The sequence below is a fragment of the Rhinoderma darwinii genome, chromosome 1 (genome assembly GCF_050947455.1).
Source record: "Rhinoderma darwinii isolate aRhiDar2 chromosome 1, aRhiDar2.hap1, whole genome shotgun sequence".
Lineage (NCBI taxonomy): Eukaryota > Metazoa > Chordata > Amphibia > Anura > Rhinodermatidae > Rhinoderma > Rhinoderma darwinii.
In genome coordinates this window covers 465252307-465270507 of record NC_134687.1, presented here as the reverse complement: position 1 = coordinate 465270507, position 18201 = coordinate 465252307, and the positions used below count along the sequence as shown (strand labels likewise).

The 18201-nt window shown below is 40.7% G+C and overlaps 1 protein-coding gene across 1 annotated transcript in view; it reads left to right on the top strand.

The window, feature by feature from the left end:
- The window catches only part of ADGRD1 (adhesion G protein-coupled receptor D1), a 717614-nt gene that overhangs the window by 331380 nt on the left and 368033 nt on the right, over window positions 1-18201 (top strand). Inside the window, exon 16 of the mRNA XM_075854444.1 lies at window positions 5835-5958. Coding sequence (XP_075710559.1) covers window positions 5835-5958 — 124 coding nt within the window. The remainder of the gene's footprint in view (window positions 1-5834; window positions 5959-18201) is intronic.

The window sequence follows — 18201 nt, the reverse complement described above, 5'->3', positions numbered from 1 at the left end:
TGTATGACGCTAGGAGTCCCTTCCTCTCCGTGGAACTACTGTCCCGTACTGAAAACACTGAATAATATTTTATTCAATGGAGCTAAACTGCAATGTCACACACAACGTGTAATCCTGTTTCTGTAAAAAAGCAGCCATGTTTTTCTAATCCAGGACAACCCCTTTAAGTTTGTAAATATTTTAAAATAACAGGAACTGTGTTTAAAAATAGAGCAAACACTCAGGCTTTGCAGACAGAGTTTTTTGCAGGAGGAAAACTCCTCCTGCAAAAACTGCTCCAGACGTTTTTTGCACAGTGGTTTGACAAAAACTCATCAAAACACTCGTCGAGGCGTTTTTTCCCTGTTTCTGACTGATTGAAATGGTGGTTTTGGAGGCGAAACCGCCTCAAGATAGGTCATGTCGCTTCTTTTTACCGCGACGCGTTTTTTTTGCTCGCGGTAAAAAAAACTCTTCCGCCTCCCATTGAAACCAATGGGAGGTATTTTCGGGCAGTTTTTGACGCGTTTTGGGGAGCGGTTTACGCGTCAAAAAACTTGTCAAAAAACTCGTCAAAAAACTCTGTGTGAACATCATTGTACTGTAGCTGTTTTTCTCTCCAACTAAATGGAGGAGATCCCAAAGGACTTCTCTCTATTAACCCCTTAGTGACCAGCCCATTTTAGGCCCTAATGACCAAGATATTTTATTCGTTTTTCTATAGTCGCATTCATAGAGCTATAATTTTTTTATTTTTTCGTCTACATAGCTGTATGAGGACTTGTTTTTTGCGGGATTAGTTGTGCTTTTTAATAGCACCATTTTTGGGTACATATAATTTTTATATTAACTTTTATTAACCTTTTAGGGGGGGATTATAAAAAAAAAATTAAATTCCGCCATTGTTCTATGCGTTTTTAAATTGACGCCGTTCACTATGCGACGTAAATAACATGTTTCCTTTATTCTATGGGTCGGTACGATTACGGTGATACCACATATGTAGAGGTTTTTTTATGTTTTACGACTTTTGCACAATAAAAACACTTTTGAACTAAAATTATTTGCTTTTGCATCGTTGCTTTCCAAGAGCCGTAATTTTTTTATTTTTCCATCAATGTAGTGATTTTTTGGGCTTGTTTTCTGCGGGACAAGACGTAGTTTTGAATGGTACTGTTTTGGGGTGCATGGGACTTATTGATTCATTTTTATTATGACTTTTTTGGGGGGCAATGGAAAAAAATTGCAATTTCGCCATGGTTTTTTGCGTTTTTTTTTTACGGTGTTCACTTTTCGGTTTAAATTACATATTAACTTTATTAATGGAGTCATTACGGTCGCGGCGATACCACATATGTGTACTTTTTTTTTTTTTTTTACACTTTTTCTAAATAAAACCACTTTTTATGGAAAAAAATGGTTTTATTTATTTTTTTACTGTACTTTTTATTAATAATCTTTATTTCACTTTGATGACTTATTTTATTAGTCCCACTAGGGGACTTTACTGTGCGATATTCCGATCGCTGCTATAATGCTCTGGTATACTTCGTATACCAGAGCATTATTGCCTGTCAGTGTAAATCTGACAGGCAATCTGTTAGGACGTGCCTCCGGTGCGTCCTAACAGGCATATGTCCAAGGCAGACCTGGGGGCTTTTATCAGGCCCTCGGCTGCCATGACACCCCATCGGAGACCCGCGATTGCATTCGCGGGCCGCCGATGGGTGACAGAGGGAGCGCACTCCCTCTGTAAACAAAGTTAAATGCCGCGGTCGCTATTGACGGCGGCATTTAACGGGTTAAACGGCCGCGATCGAAGTAAACTTCGATCGCGGGCGCTGGAGCAGGAGCTCAGCTGTCATCAGACAGCAGAGCCCCGGCTCCTGCCTGCACGGGAGACCCGTGTAGGACTTAGACTAGGCTGACGTGAAAAGGCGTCAGCCTAGCCTAAAGCCCATTAGTGACCAATGTAAAAAGGCGTATTAGTGGTCACTAAGGGAACCTGTCATCTGCATTTCACCTATTAAACCAGCAATACCTGGTGGTAGTGGGTGAAAAATCATTTCCATATAACCTATAATTGTCTTCTTAGTCGGCTCTGTAGCTTTAGTATTCAGTTTTTTAGTGTTCCCACACCGTATGCTAATGAGCAGAAAAGAGCCAAATCTTCGTTTGAAAAGAGTCAAATCTTCATTCCTCGAGACTTGCCGAGTTTTTCCGGCCTCCTTACTTTTGATTGACAGCTCCTCACCTTCCCCAGCACACAAAATCCCGCGCTTGTGCATTGATGTCCTTTTCTGGTGTGTGCACACAAAGGGACACCGGATTATTACGATAAAAAGCACTAAATGTTTGCAGACCGTTATTTACAGTTGGATGAGGAGTTTAGGAGAGGGGATAACGGCAATGAACTTTTGATAGCAGCGGCCAGTGAGGGATAAGTAAAGTTCAATAGGTGAAATGCTGGTCACAGGTTCCCTTTAACGCAGAGTTCTCTAAACTAGGCAACCCCTATAAGGCCACGTTCAGACTTAACGGAAAATTTCACCTGTATATATGACTGTTAATTTAGATGTGGCGGATATCACAGCAGAGGTGCCGCGGATTTCAGCCTTTGCATTGCAAAGGCTGAAATCCGCAGTGAAAATCCGCTGCTTCTCCGCAACAGACTGGCCATGCTGCAGAGAGAAAATTCCGCAACACAGCCTAAATTCCACACTGTTATTTTCCGCAAAGTCTAAACTAAGTTACCTAAAAAGATATAGAAAACATAGGAAAAAAAGGCTGCTGCGGATTGTGGGCGTCACAAGTGAGCGAGTGTGCCAGCGTCGTCTACAGCAATAGGATACAAATCGACCAGAGAGTTGCAACCAATTGCAGTACACGGCGTATGAGCCACATATGCGCATGCGCGAACCTCGGGCCAACCATAGTTGCAACCTATTGCTGTACACGGTGTTGGCGCGCTCGCGCACTTGTGATGCCCGCAACATTAGGAATCTCCCCTTGGCACATAATTTAACACCCTATTTAGGTAGATAGCTTACCTCACCTCAGGATATGCATACCCATGGTACTAGTTACCCTATCCTACAGCGCTATCTCTCTGAGGACCTTTTTCTATTAAACAGCGGCGATAGGTGAGTACACATAATGCCCCAACTGTGGGGGAATCTAGATACTGATCTAGTACATCTAGGACATGGTTTACATTTACTTTTCACCTATGTTATTTCTGGATAATTTCTAGATTGCTATGTAGATTGCACTCTGCTGTTTTTTGACTGTTCCTTACATTATGCTTGATTATATTAGATTATATTTGCTTAACCTGCATATATAGATATAGAATACATTTTTGTCTTTAACGCTAGAAGGGAGACCCCACAATCTAAGTTACACAACATGTAGAAACATTCTTGGTTTTGCAACACTTCGCTGAAGCTGCCGGTTCCACTCCAGCAAGCTATTCGGCTTTTCTATTACACGGTCCTATGTTGGCCTATATTCGGACCATATAAATCTTTAACTATAGGAACATACTTGGCCCTTCTATTTTCCTGTATGATTTCATGTTTGTCATATATTACAATATTTATGCGATATACATTTTTGTTCGTATATACGATTGTCTTGTAATTTACAAGTAATTTCTGTTTGATTTAATATGTATATTCTGCATTTGTTTGCAGAGTTTGGCAAAGGCCAGATTGTGGCCGAAACTTTACTTATCTCTTAATATTGCCTTATCCGAATAAATAATTTTTTTGCATATTCAACAAAGAAGTCCTTGAGTATATCTTCTAAAAAAGGATTTGAATCCTGACAATCTTTGACGGCAATGCATTTGAATGTGGTATTTTTACCTCATTCAACACACCCAAAAAAATCTGCACGGAATAAAAAAGCGCCATAGATTTTAAAATCTTCAACATGTTCATTATTGCAGCGGGTTCCATGCTGAAAAGCCACAGATTAGCTCCATTAAATTACAATTAGGGTATTCCCAGACGTGGCAGAGTTCTGCATACACTGTCCGCATCAATGCCGCACAGAATCTGCATTTCAGATTCTGTTGCGGCTTTGCCTAAAATGTGCAGTAAATTGATGCGGACTAGCTGTTGCGTATTGAGGTGAAAGTACTTCCCTTCTCTCTATCAGTGCAGGATAGAGAGAAGGGACAGCCCTTTCCCTAGTAAAAGAAAAAGAAATTCATACTTACCCGGCCGTTGTCTTGGTGACGCGTCCCTCTTACGACATCCAGCCCGACCTCCCTGAATGACGCGGCAGTCCAAGTGACCGCTGCAGCCTGTGATTGGCCTGTGATTGGCTGCAGCCGTCACTTGGACTGAAACGTCATCACGGGAGGCCGGACTGGAGGAAGAAGCAGGGAGTTCTCGGTAAGTATGAACTTCTATTTTTTTTTACAGGTTGATGTATATTGTGATCGGAAGTCACTGTCCAGGGTGCTGAAACAGTTACTGCCGATCGTTTAACTCTTTCAGCACCCTTGACAGTGACTATTTACTGACGTCGCCTAGCAACGCTCCCGTAATTACGGGTGCACACACGTAGTCACCCGTAATTACGGGAGCCCCATTGACTTCCTCAGTCTGGCTGTACACCTAGAAATACATAGGTTCAGCCAGAATGAAGAAATGTCATGTTAGTAAAACCAATACGCTCCGCAGCACACATAACATCTGCGGACTTCATTGCGGAATTTTGACTCTCCATTGAAGTCAATGGAGAAATTTTGCAATGAGTCCGCAACAAGTCCGCAACAGTCAGTGTATGCTGTGGACAGCAAATTCCGCACCGCAGCCTATGCTCGTCTGCAACGTGTAAACGAACCCAACTAAAAAGCTGTGGAAAGCAATGGAGAAACGTTTACACTGCGGATTTCCGCTGCGGACTGTCCGCAACGGAATTCCAGAGCAATTCCACCACGTCTGGTCATGCCCTTTGGGTATGTTCACATGCTGAGTCAAAAACGTCTGAAAATACGGAGCTGATTTTCAGCCGTTTTTTAAGCCACTCGCGATTTTCGCGGCGTTTTTAACAGTGTTTTTTACAGCCGTTTTTTAAGCTGTTTTCTATAGAGTCAATGAAAAACGGCTCCAAAAACGTCCCAAGAAGTGACCTGCACTTTTTTTTCGCTGCCGTTTTTTGCGCGGCCGTTTCCGAAAATGTTTTTCCCATTGAAATCAATGGGCAGATGTTTGAAGGCGTTCCGCTTCCAATTTTTCGGCCGTTCTTTGAGATTTTACGGCCGTGTGAACATACCCTTAGGATTACCCACATGCGGAACCACTGACCAATCTGTAACAGAACTGCAAGTGTCAGCTGCAGATGAGAAAAATCTGCACCGTGTGTACATTGTTTTAGTGTTTTCCATTTTTATTGTCTATTTTTATCTTTGTTGTCTCCCAGACTGTAGCTATAATACATATGTCACATGACTGTAAAACATTAATCCATATCAAATATCGCTTAAAGGGTTTTTTCAAGTCATTTAAAAAACTGGCCACGGTAGGAGCGATGCAAAAAAAAAAAGAGACATTATATGTGCCATATACCCACTCAGACCAGTGATTGGCTGCAGCGATCATGTTGCTATACAAGCACATCACCGCTGCAGCTATGTCAACACACAGCGGCGGGGAGGAACGGAAGCAGCACCGCTGGAATGACAGGCATCTGTAAAGTGAGCAATGGCTTTTTTTTTTTTTTTTATCCCTCCAACCGTGGCCAATTTTTTAAATTTCTCAGAAAACCCCTTTACTTTCAAGTTCTTTTCTTGAAAACAGATATATTAGATTCCAATAAACACTTTCTTTTTTTTATTGTAGCTCTGGCTCAGGTATTTGGTCCAATGAAGGATGTATTCGTGTAGAAGGAAACTTGAATTACAGTGTTTGTCGCTGCAATCATCTCACTAACTTTGCCATTCTAATGCAGGTTGTTCCAGTCACGGTAAGAACACATGAGATTATTTCAAAATGGTATATTATTTCCCACAAAAATAACAATGCTTTGGACGTTAATGGAGGCTGAGTATCTTTCTCCTTTGAAGTTGCAGTTTTCCTATGATCCAGGCTTCCTGTTAAATACTCCTATTCAGTTTCCTCGAGATTGGCAGCAATTACAGGGGTATATGTTATACTCTGAGTACATGATGTGAAAGTTACCAGGTCAACTATCAGAAAAAGCATTTTTATTTACTTATTTGGATAAATTAATATAAGAATTACATCTCAAAAGAAAGCCCTGTCAAATGTGCTGGTGAAAGATTAGTAAAAGAAAAAAAAAAAGGATTAAAGGGAACCTGTCAGTAGGCTGTTATGCAGCTGGGGTTTAGTGTTCCAAACTTGCCTCAAAAACAGATGTTTAAGAAATAGGTAAAGTAAATTACAACTTACCGTGTTTAGAACCGCAGTGTCATGGATGCATGTCCATTGCGCACATGAAGTAGAGGACAGTACGCTGGCCATGCGAAGTGAAGTGAGGTGTACTGTCCTTTGCTCCATGTGTGCAATGCACACACGCCTGATTCTGCCGGACTCCTAAGGCTGGGTTTACACACCCTATTTACGGACGTAATTCGGGCGTTTTAACCTCCAATTACGTCCGAAAATACGGCTCCAATGCGCCGGCAAAGATCTGCCCATTCATTTGAATGGGCTTTAAGATCTTCTGTGCCGACGGTCATTTTTTTTACGCGCTGCTGTCAAAAGATGGCGCGTAAAAAAGACGATAATTCGAGCCGTTTTCCATTGGCACCATAGAAAAACAGCTCCAATTACGTCCGTAATGGACGCAGCGAAAAACGCCGGCAACATGCCATTACGTCTGAAATTCAGGAGCTGTTTTCTCCGGAAAACAGCTCAGTGATTTCAGCCGTAATGGACGCTGCCGTGTGAACATACCCTTACTTTACTAACAAATCCCTCAATGTTTTTGAGGTAGGCAGATTTGGAACACAAACCTACTGACAAGTTCCCTTTAATGATGTGGCTTCCTAAATTAAACTGCCATATAAACTGAACCAAAACTATTAAGGTTATTCATTGTCCACTTCCACTTAGTCTATCTATTCTTTTTTCCATAAACCGCATCATGTCGGTCTATGGGCTGTGCCAGGTATTGCAGCTCATCCCCATTCTTAAGTATTCACCTTGCCCCGCTCATGTGTCGTCCTCTTCTGCCGGGTGACTAGTGGCAGGACTGTTTGCGTCGTTGGGCCTGATCATTGACAGAGTTAGGGCTGTTTAGTAAATCAGGGGGCTTGGCCGACAAGTAAATTAGAGAGCCTCTTTTGCGGCCAATCAGCGCTTGGCGTTCTAGTTGAATCTCCCTCTTTCTGTTTTTTGTGCCAGTTAATAGTTTTCTACTCAGGTTGTTAAACAGTTATTATTGAACCTGCTATTTATACTACTAGTTACTGAACCTGTCTTGACTTGACTAACCGCTTGGATTTTCCCTCTGCTATTGCTGTGGCTACTGGTTAGCGACCTCAGGCTGTTTGACTATTCTAATTGGATTTCCCCTCTACTATTGCCGTTGCTACTGTTTACAGAACCCGGACTCTTTGACTATTCTAAATGGATTTCCCCTTTGCATTTGCCATTGCTACTGTTTACTGATACCGGACTGCTTTGACTACACCCCTTGGATTTCTCTGCTTTTTTTGCCATTGCTACTGGTTACTGACCCCGGACTGTCTGACTCTTCTCCTGTTTGCTCTGACCCTGTTGCTGTCCCCATTATTTATCGCGTCCTAGGACTCTTACCGGTCTTTCCTGTGATGCCTCATTGCTTTACCTGCTTGAACTGCCAGTCAGCGACTAGTCTCGGTACTGCGACCCTGTAGCGAAGTCCAGATACCTGTATAGAGGTTAAAAGGTGAAGAACAGGGATCCCTTAGACTTCAGTCTCCCAGTTTACCCAGCGCTAGGCTGACTGCAGTTTGTGCTCTTGGCAGGAGAGCTAATCATTACACCCATTCAGGTGAATGAGACTAAGCTGCCATACCAGACACAGACCATGGACAGCCATGATGCTGTTTCTAAAAAAAAGAAGCAGAACTTTTTTCTGACCCTGGATAACCCCTCTAAATATGATCTAAATGTGATGGAATAACTCACTCAAAAGGGAAGAAAAAAAATATCAAAGTACAATGTGTTTACCTTGGATAGTTCTCATTGTATGTTTTTTGTTTTTTTGAAAGGTGATTTAATGTGAAGCAACAAAATTCCTGCTTCCTTAATTATGATGATTTTGATTTATTAATCACCCATATAACAAAGATTTTATGGCTGTTATATCTTTTATATCGCTACTCAGCAACCTCTATAAAAAACGGGAAACAACTCTTGTGTTTTATCTTAGGTATTAGTATCATTAGTCACATGAATATGAACTTTAGATGACAGTGGCACCTTTTCCAATAGGTCCAACACTTCTGAGTAGACTTTAAAGAAGTACTCCAGCTATTTATTTTCCGCCTATGTAGTGCATCATAGGCTGTCAAAGAATAATGTAGAGGCTTTTGTGTATGCCTTGTGTATATGTGTTTTAGTTAATGTGTCATTTATGGGGTTTCAGCCATCTTGGTTCCTTCTTCAGCTCTGATATGGTTCCCATAATGCAGCCTATATTTTTCATGATGCTACTGGGTTTGCAGAGGCGGTGAGTCTCATCACATTGCCCTTGCTCTAAGTTCAACAAGTGATAGATCACTGACATAAAACTTCTGTCCTCACACTGCAGAGTCTCAGTGTGTCCCTATGAAGCTTCAGCCTGTCTCCCCTGCCTCCTGTTTGTGATAGGTTTTATCATGTCAACCCTTAAAGCAGGAGGCAGTGAGGAGCAGCATCTCATTGAAATATACTGCAGGTTCTGCACACAGCACATACAGATAGTATAGACCAGAGTTTCCCAATCTTTATAGGCTTGAGATACCCCTGGAAAGAAAAACTTTCTCAGGGCACCCCTACCAAATAATGTGTTAGGAAAATGCCTGTTCACTTAAGATCACCATGACTACTGTTCTAGCTTCTGGACGGTTCTGGTTTTACTTTGAGACTATCTCTTTTCTCTGTCCTTCTGCCTATCAGGTGTAGGGTTAGTATTTATACCTGACTTCCTCCACCTTTTCTTTGCTTGTGATTTTCCTGTCTGCATGTGTTTTCATCAAGCTACTTACCTACACCCTTTATCTCTGAATTCTGGACTTCTCAGCAAGTTAGACTGTTTCCGTAACTCCCGACCATGTAATCGGTAAGTGGCCAGAAGGCAGCGTAAGCACAAAAAGCTACAACAGGGTTTAGAGGACCCCGTTCTAGGGATAGGTGCGGGTCCCAGAGGTGGGACCTGCATTTATATTACATTTATGACATATCCTATGGATATGTCATAAATGTCTCTGATGGGAAAACCCCTTTAAATTCTACTGCCTTAGTAATGGCCGCTGTCTGACAGCGTCCATTACTAAGGCAGGGCAAAAATGGCTAACACCCCTTTATTACCCTGGTACCCACCACCGCCAGGGGTACTGGGAAGAGCCGGGTACAATTTAGTACCCAACCGTCTGTAGGCGGGCACTGGGGCGGCCACAGGCTACTATTAGGCTGGGATTGCTCAAAACCTGTGCCCCTTCCCATCCTGGTAATGCTAGCCTGCTACTGCTATGTTGTATTTGTCTGGTTTTCAAAAAAGTGGGGACCCTATGTCCTTTAAAAAAAATAAAAATTTGTAATAATTTTTAAAAAATTATTTGGGGTCCCCTCTATTATTCATAACCAGCCAGATGCAACATTGCAGCAGCAGGCTAGCATTACCAGGGTGGAAGGAGCCACTTTTTTGGGCATTTCCCAGCCTAATAATACTGGCCTGTGGCCGCCCCAGTGCCCGTCCAATACTAGATGGGATGGTACTGGCTAGTCCCGGTACCCCTGGGGGTGATGGGTACTAGGGTAATAATTAGTGGTTAGTGTTAGGCTTTTCAGAGGCTAACAATAAGCCCTGCCTTAGTAATGAACGCTATCAATCAGACAGCGACCATTATAAGGCAGCAGTATTTACATTTTAAAAAAAAGACACAGATATTTTTAAAAAAATTATAGAAATAAAAAGCCCACTCACAACCCTTGTTGACCATCTTATTTAACTATTTTTTTTTTAAAATGCTGGGCATCGAAATAGTCCACCAAATCCGACGTAAATTCACTGAAATATGATGATAAATGTCGTTCCAATATTATTATTCTAATATATGATTCACCGCCTGAAAGAACGATTAAAAGTAGTTTATTGTTTATATAAATAAAATTGTGGCTCAACTAGCCACTGATACCAGACCAGGCATAAGCAAGTGATTTGCGAGAAAGAAAAGTGGTATAGAGTGAATCAAGTCTCTCTCACACCCACATACCAACTCTCCTGCTTATGGTATAAATTCAGCTATCTTCTTGCCATTAAATTACTATCTATCTATATCCTACGCGTTTCATCATCACACTCCAGGTGATGCTTCCTCAGGGATTCATAGATATGAATTGTTTAATTGTTGTTAAATTTTTGTTACATTTTAAAGTGATTATATAGTTGCAATGTTAGAGCACTGGATAGCACTGTTCGTGTGCTGATTAATAGCCTCCAGACGCATGCACGGCTCTGATACACTGGCCCCGACGTAGTCCAAAGCGTCCCTAGGGAACCTTTAAACAAATCACAAACAACAAAAAAAAAACAATACAGTCATTATACTTACCTCTCCAGAGTTGCTTCCCTGGCAGAGTAAACCAGCAAAATGACTTCTTATTGGCTGGTTTACATCATATGACCCAGGTTACTAGAGTTCATTGGCCTACTTTCAAACGTAGGCCAATGAACTCTTGTAATCCCTGTGGGTTTTTTTTCGCACAGAGCCCCGGAGATGCACCTTAATTGTTGCCCATTTTGGGGCTCTGTGCAGGACTCCTTTTCTAACCCCTTCCCGACATCCGCCGTATATATACCGCGCTGTTGGAAAAGGTGTTCCCGCAAACCGCAGTACAGTTACGTCGCGGTGATGGTGCAGGATCAGAAGCGGAGCCCGCACCATCACCGCGGGGTGACAGCTGAATTATACAACTGGCACCCTCCTGTAACAGCCAGAACCGGAGCTATTCTCTGATCCGACCGATTAACCCCTCAGATGCTACGCTCAATAGAGAGCGCAGCATCTGAGAGGTTTTTACCTGACCGGCAACCCAGCGACGCAATCTCTGGGTTGCTATGGCGGGTCCTCATAGGCTTGCTGTCAGTGAATAACTGACCGCTCTAATACACTGCACTACGTATGTAGTGCAGTGTATTAGAATAGCGATCGGAGCATCAGGCCTTCAAAAAAAGTTTAAAATAGTTAATAAAAATGTTGTAAATAATATAAACACACACAAGTTTCAAGTAAAAAAAAGCCAAACTGCCTTTTTTCTCATAAGTCTTCTATTACTGGAAAAACTTAAAAAAGAGAAAAAACTATACATAATTGGTATCGCCGCGTCCGTAACAACCCAAACTATAAAACTATTATGTAACTTATCCGGCATGATGAACGCCGTAAAAAAATAAAATGAAAAACAATGCCAGAATCTTTGTTTTTAGGGCACATCTCCCAAAAAATGGTATAAATAGTGATCAAAAAGTCACATTTACTCCAAAATAGTACCAATAAAAACGACAACCCGTCCCACAAAAAATAATCCCTGACACAGCTTTGTCCACGCAAAAATAAAAAAGTTATGGGTCTTAAAATATGGCGACACAAAAAACTAATTATTTAAAAAAAAAGTGATTTTATTGTGCAAAAGCTGCCATACACAAAACAGTATATAAATTTGGTATCGCCGTAATCATATCGACCCACAGAATAAAGTTAACATGTAATTTATTGCTCACAGTGAATGCAGGAAAAAAAAATGATCCCAGAATGGCTTGTTTTTTGTAATTTCCTATTCCAAAAAATGAAAGAAAAAAGAGTGATCAAATATTTGTATGTCTCCCAAAATTATACCAATAAAATCCACAGCTTGTTATGCAAAAAACGAGCCCACACACAGCAACATCAACCGAAAAATAAAAAAGTTTTAGCACTATTAATGCAGTGATGAAAAAACATCCCGATGCTCAGGCCGGAGGGGAACATTCCTCCAGTTTCAGGGCTATAGTATTTAGGAAGGGAAGGGACATAGCACATCTGCTGGAAGTGAGGGCGCCCATATTATAACAGCGCAACACTTTCCCAGCAAAATTTCCCAAACTACAAAGGAGAAAAAGTCCCCAAAAGGTGCAGAGTGTTACAAAAGGGGGATAAGAAATAAAACCGTTTATTAGTGCGACACAGGCCTGCGCACAACGGATTGCTTCACGGCGTACCACACATCTATGGATAATTGTATTATTTACCTCATTATTATGCTCTCTTTTTATGCCCTGATGTACTCCGCACAGATTACATATGCCTCACATTATAAACTGAAGTACCAGTAAAACTCCAAACACACTACTACTACCAAGCAAAATCCATGCTCCAAATGGCGGTCTTTCCCTTCTTAGCCCTGCAGTGTGCCCAAACAGCAGTTTACGTCCACAAGTAAGGCATTAACATACCCGGGAGAACCCACTTCACAATTTATGGGGTAAGATTCTCCAGTGGCAGAAGCTGGGCACAACATATTGTGCTGTGAATAGGCAGATCAGTGGAAAAATTGCAATTTTCACTTTGCATCATCCACTGCGTATTAATTTCTGAAAAACACCTGTTGGGTCTAAATTCTCACTACACCCCTTGATAAATGCCTTTAGGATGTAGTTTCTAAAATGGGGTCACTTTTTTTTGTATATCAGGGGTTTTGCAAATGCAACATTGCGTCCGCAAACCATTCCAGCAAAATCCACGCTCCAAAAGTCAAATACCACTCCTTTTCTTCTGAACCCTCCCATATACAGTGAAGGAAATAAGTATTTGATCCCTTGCTGATTTTGTAAGTTTGCCCACTGTCAAAGACATGAACAGTCTCGATTTTTTAGGCTAGGTTAATTTTACCAGTGAGAGATAGATTATATAAAAAAAAAAAAAGAAAATCACATTGTCAAAATTATATATATTTATTTGCATTGTGCACAGAGAAATAAGTATTTGATCCCTTTGGCAAACAAGACTTAATACTTGGTGGCAAAACCCTTGTTGGCAAGCACAGCAGTCAGATGTTTTTTGTAGTTGATGATGAGGTCTGCACACATGTTAGATGGAATTTTGGCCCACTCCTCTTTGCAGATCATCTGTAAATCATTAAGATTTCGAGGCTGTCGCTTGGCAACTCGGATCTTCAGCTCCCTCCATAAGTTTTCAATGGGATTAAGGTCTGGAGACTGGCTAAGACACTCCATGACCTTAATGTGCTTCTTTTTGAGCCACTCCTTTGTTGCCTTGGCTGTATGTTTCGGGTCATTGTCGTGCTGGAAGACCCAGCCACGAGCCATTTTTAATGTCCTGGTGGAGGGAAGGAGGTTGTCACTCAGGATTTGACGGTACACGGCTCCATCCATTCTCCCATTGATACGGTGAAGTAGTCCTGTGCCCTTAGCAGAGAAACACCCCCAAAACATAATGTTTCCACCTCCATGCTTGACAGTGGGGATGGTGTTCTTTGGGTCATAGGCAGCATTTCTCTTCACCCAAACACGGCGAGTTGAGTTAATGCCAAAGAGCTCAATTTTAGTCTCATCTGACCACAGCACCTTCTCCCAATCACTCTCAGAATCATCCAGATGTTCATTTGCAAACTTCAGACGGCCTGTACATGTGCCTTCTTGAGCAGGGGGACCTTGCGGGCACTGCAGGATATTAATCCATTACGGCGTAATGTGTTACCAATGTTTTTTTTTATGACTGTGGTCCCAGCTGCTTTGAGATCATTAACAAGTCCCCCCCGTGTAGTTTTCGGCTGAGCTCTCACCTTCCTCAGGATCAAGGATACCCCACGAGGTGAGATTTTGCATGGAGCCCCAGATCGATGTCGATTGACAGTCATTTTGTATGTCTTCCATTTTCATACTATTGCACCAACAGTTGTCTCCTTCTCACCCAGCGTCTTACTTATGGTTTTGTAGCCCATTCCAGCCTTGTGCAGGTCTATGATCTTGTCCCGGACATCCTTAGAAAGCTCTTTGGTCTTGCCCATGTTGTAGAGGTTAGAGTCAGACTGATTAATTGAGTCTGTGGACAGGAGTCTTTTATACAGGTGACCATTTAAGACAGCTGTCTTTAATGCAGGCACCAAGTTGATTTGGAGCGTGTAACTGGTCTGGAGGAGGCTGAACTCTTAATGGTTGGTAGGGGATCAAATACTTATTTCTCTGTGCACAATGCAAATAAATATATATATATTTGTGACTATGTGTTTTTATTTTTTTTTATTTTTATATAAGCTATCTCTCACTGGTAAAATTAGCCTAGCCTAAAAATTCTAGACTGTTCATGTCTTTGACAGTGGGCAAACTATATTATACTGTGCAAAAGTTTTAGGCAGTTTAGAAAAAGGCTGCAAATTAAGAATGCTTTCAAAACTTGAAGTGTTAATAGTTTTTTTAAATCAATTAACAAAATACAAAGTGTATGAAGCTAGATGAGGAACAGCCAAACTCTGCTACAAAGGTGAGGTTGTGCAGGACAGTTTATGTCACAGGTCCACTATGGTAAGACTGAGCACAGCAACAAGACACAAGGTAGTTATACTGCCTCAGGAAAGTCTCTCCCAGGCAAAGATTTCAAAACAGACTAGGGTTTCATGATGTGCTGTTCAAGCTCTTTTGAAGAAACACAAAAAAACGGGCCACATTGAGAACCGTAGACGCAGTGGTCGGACAAGGATGTTTGGCACAGCAGTTCAAAGACACAGCATGCTTACTTCCCTTCAAAATTGGAAGATGTCCAGCAGTTCCATCAGCTCAGAACTGGCCGAAATAAGTGGAACCCAGGCACACCCTTCTACTGTTCAGAGAAGGCTGACCAGAAGTGGTCTTCATGAAGGAATTGCGGCAAAAACCCCAAAACGTCAACGTGGAAACAAGGCCAAGCAACTCCATTATGCACGAAAACATAAACTGGGGTGTAGAAAAATGGCAGAAGGTGCTCTGGACTGGAGAGTGGTACATTAATTAGAGTCTGCAGGCAACAGTGATGCATTGGGGAGGTTCCTTGCAAGGGGATTCATTTCAGCAAATGGAGTTGGGTATTTGGCCAGGATTAATGGTGTCATCAATGCTGAGAAATACAGGCAGATACTTATACATCATGTAATACTATCAGGGAGGCGTTTGATTGGCTCCAAATGTATTCTGCAGCGGGACAACAACCCAAAACATACAGTCAATATTATTAAAAACTATCTTCAGCGTAAAGAAGAACAAGAAGCCCTAGAAGTGATGATATGGCCCTGATCTCAACATCATCGAGTTTGTCTGGGATTAAATGAAGAGACAGAAGGATTTGAGGAAGTCTACATCTACAGAAAATCTGTAGATAGTTCTCCAAGATGTTTGGAAAAACCTCCCTGCCGAGTTCCTTCAAAATCTGTGTGTACACAGCTGTAGATAAACGGGTGCACGCCTCAGGACCTTGACCTCCAGCCCTCTTAGATATACAGCTCTCAGAAGAATAGGCAGCACCTAATGCAAGTTCCAGTGAACAAGTCACAGTTTATTCACCCACATAAGTGCTTCACTGTAACTTGCATGGAGTTCTGTTGATTCTTTTGAGAGCTTTATATATATATATATATATATATATATATATATATATATATATATATATATATATATAAAAAGAAAGAAGATTTGCAGCACTCCAATGTGAAAAAAGTGGTGGTTTATTCAATCCAAGAACAACAGCAACGTTTCAATCCTACAATAGGATCTTAATCAGGCTTGATTGGATTGAATAAATCCTATTGGATTGAATAAACCACCACTTTTTTCACATTGGAGTGCTGCAAATCTTCTTTCTTTATATATGAATACACGTCCGAGGATCGGGACATTTTGCTGGGCACCTGATCGATTGATTCCGTGTGAGTGCTGCTGCTTTCTTGTTTGCTATATATATATATATATATATATATATATATATATATATATATATATGTATATATAGTGTGTGTGTTTTCTTTAGGGATTTTTGCATTCATTGTATAGTAGAAGATGCGACTGGAGTTCTTTTATTAAGGTTTATCTAATGCCTTAAGAGCTTTTTTAGCCTAAAATTTGAGGAAAACAGAACAGTAGAGAACAAAATCAACCTTGATTTAAGTTTCTTGTCTAGAATCCCTTTTCCTTTTCTTCCCGTTGTCTTGACATATGATCTTTTGTAAAGCTTTTCTGCCTTTTATTTTCAAGTAGTCTAATGAGAGATTAACTTTTCTTTCTTTTGGGTAAAATTTCAAGTAGCTGGGCCCTCACATCCCCCTACTGTCTTTTTTTTTTTTTTTTGGGAAGAAGGTCACTGTCTTAAATATATGTTCCTGAACCTACACAATAAGATTGACAGGTTTCCATGGAGATGCCAGTCATTTACCTTAACGTTTTCTCTAGTATTAGAAATATGTTCAGTTGAGATATGTTAAAGGCATAATGTTTGAATGTTCACTGTGAAATACGGATGTCTTGTCATCAAACAGAACTCCCCCATAATTCTAGGCTGGCAGGGTTGTTCGGGTCTAGGGAAATGCAGAATGTTGTAGAGGCCTTTTGATCATCTTGTAATATGTATGTTGTGCATCCATGATGACTGATTTTTGATAGGTAAGATCTTTTTCCCAGAAAGGTCACAGTGATTGGCTTCAGTAGACATATGTTACTGGAGGTCTCATTTGTGTCAAGATACAGCTCTATTTCTTGGGCAGGAGGTTGAACAACAGGAATAAAAATAGATATTTTAAAATATCACCACACTGTGAGAACTGGCATATAATCATTTCATTCTCACAGCCCAACTTACAATCTAAATATAAGGTAGCTATAAAGACTGATCCTGATGGGAAAAATAAGCTGATAGTAGACCTGTAAAAACAATAGAGTTAGAAAATGTAATTTCCACATGATGAATATTTGCCCATGCTCTTGACTTATTTTCTAATATCTAGCATAACTGATCTGTTTTTTTATGTAGGTTTTATATTGCTCTTATAAAACTAGGAACAATTAAATTGACAAATACCCCCATATAAATCCAATATACAGTGCACAATTCCAAGAAGCCATTAGTAAAGTTTTCTCATTAGCGTTACCTTGCCAACTATTATAACTAATATATTTCATAGACAGGGTGACTTGTTATATGAGCTGCACAAAAAAAAATTACACACATAAGAGTCTAAAATATCCAGACCTAAAATAGTTTTTTGTTCCAAAATGATTATATTTCCTTTTTTTTTTTAATATCACTGAACCTCGATTCCCCTGATTTGTTCCATTTCATTACGCATGTCCCATGCATGCCTAATCATTTGTACAGTTATATAAAACTGGAAACAATAATCATAGAAATATGTGACGACATCACTGTAGAATATTTTTGGATTAAACATATTTTGTTTTTGTTCCCTTTGATAAAATGAAAACTAAAAGAAAACAATTACACATATTTAACTAATCCAAAATCATCTTTTCTGTTGCTTTTCTTTTATTGATGAGATAATGTGGTAGCATTGCCAATTTCACGCCAGTCTTTACTCCATGGCAGATTGTTTAGCACTGGGAATACACTTCGAGAGATTCTGGCTGCCCTTCCCATAGTTGGCAGACTTGTATTTAATCTTGGGAATTATGAAGTTATTACACTATATATTCACCTTCATGTTTAATGATGAGTTATTTGGGGGACTTTGTTCAGAGCTGTTTACTTTAAGTTCTCCATTAAAATTCAAATACTACTGCCAAAGTCATCAGCATTGTCTTTCTTAAGAACTAGCACAGCATAGCTAAAAGCAGAAGTCTCCGATTAGCTGATTTGCATTTTTATAAATCTGTGATAGGTGCGGGTCCTGCTTTTGGGATCCGCACCTATGTAGAGAACAGGGGTCCCACAACCCCGACTCGCTTGTTCTGCTGTTTATGTAAAACCTAATAGAGAGCCGTTCTCCTTTCTATTCATTCTATGCCTGCCTGGATGTGATG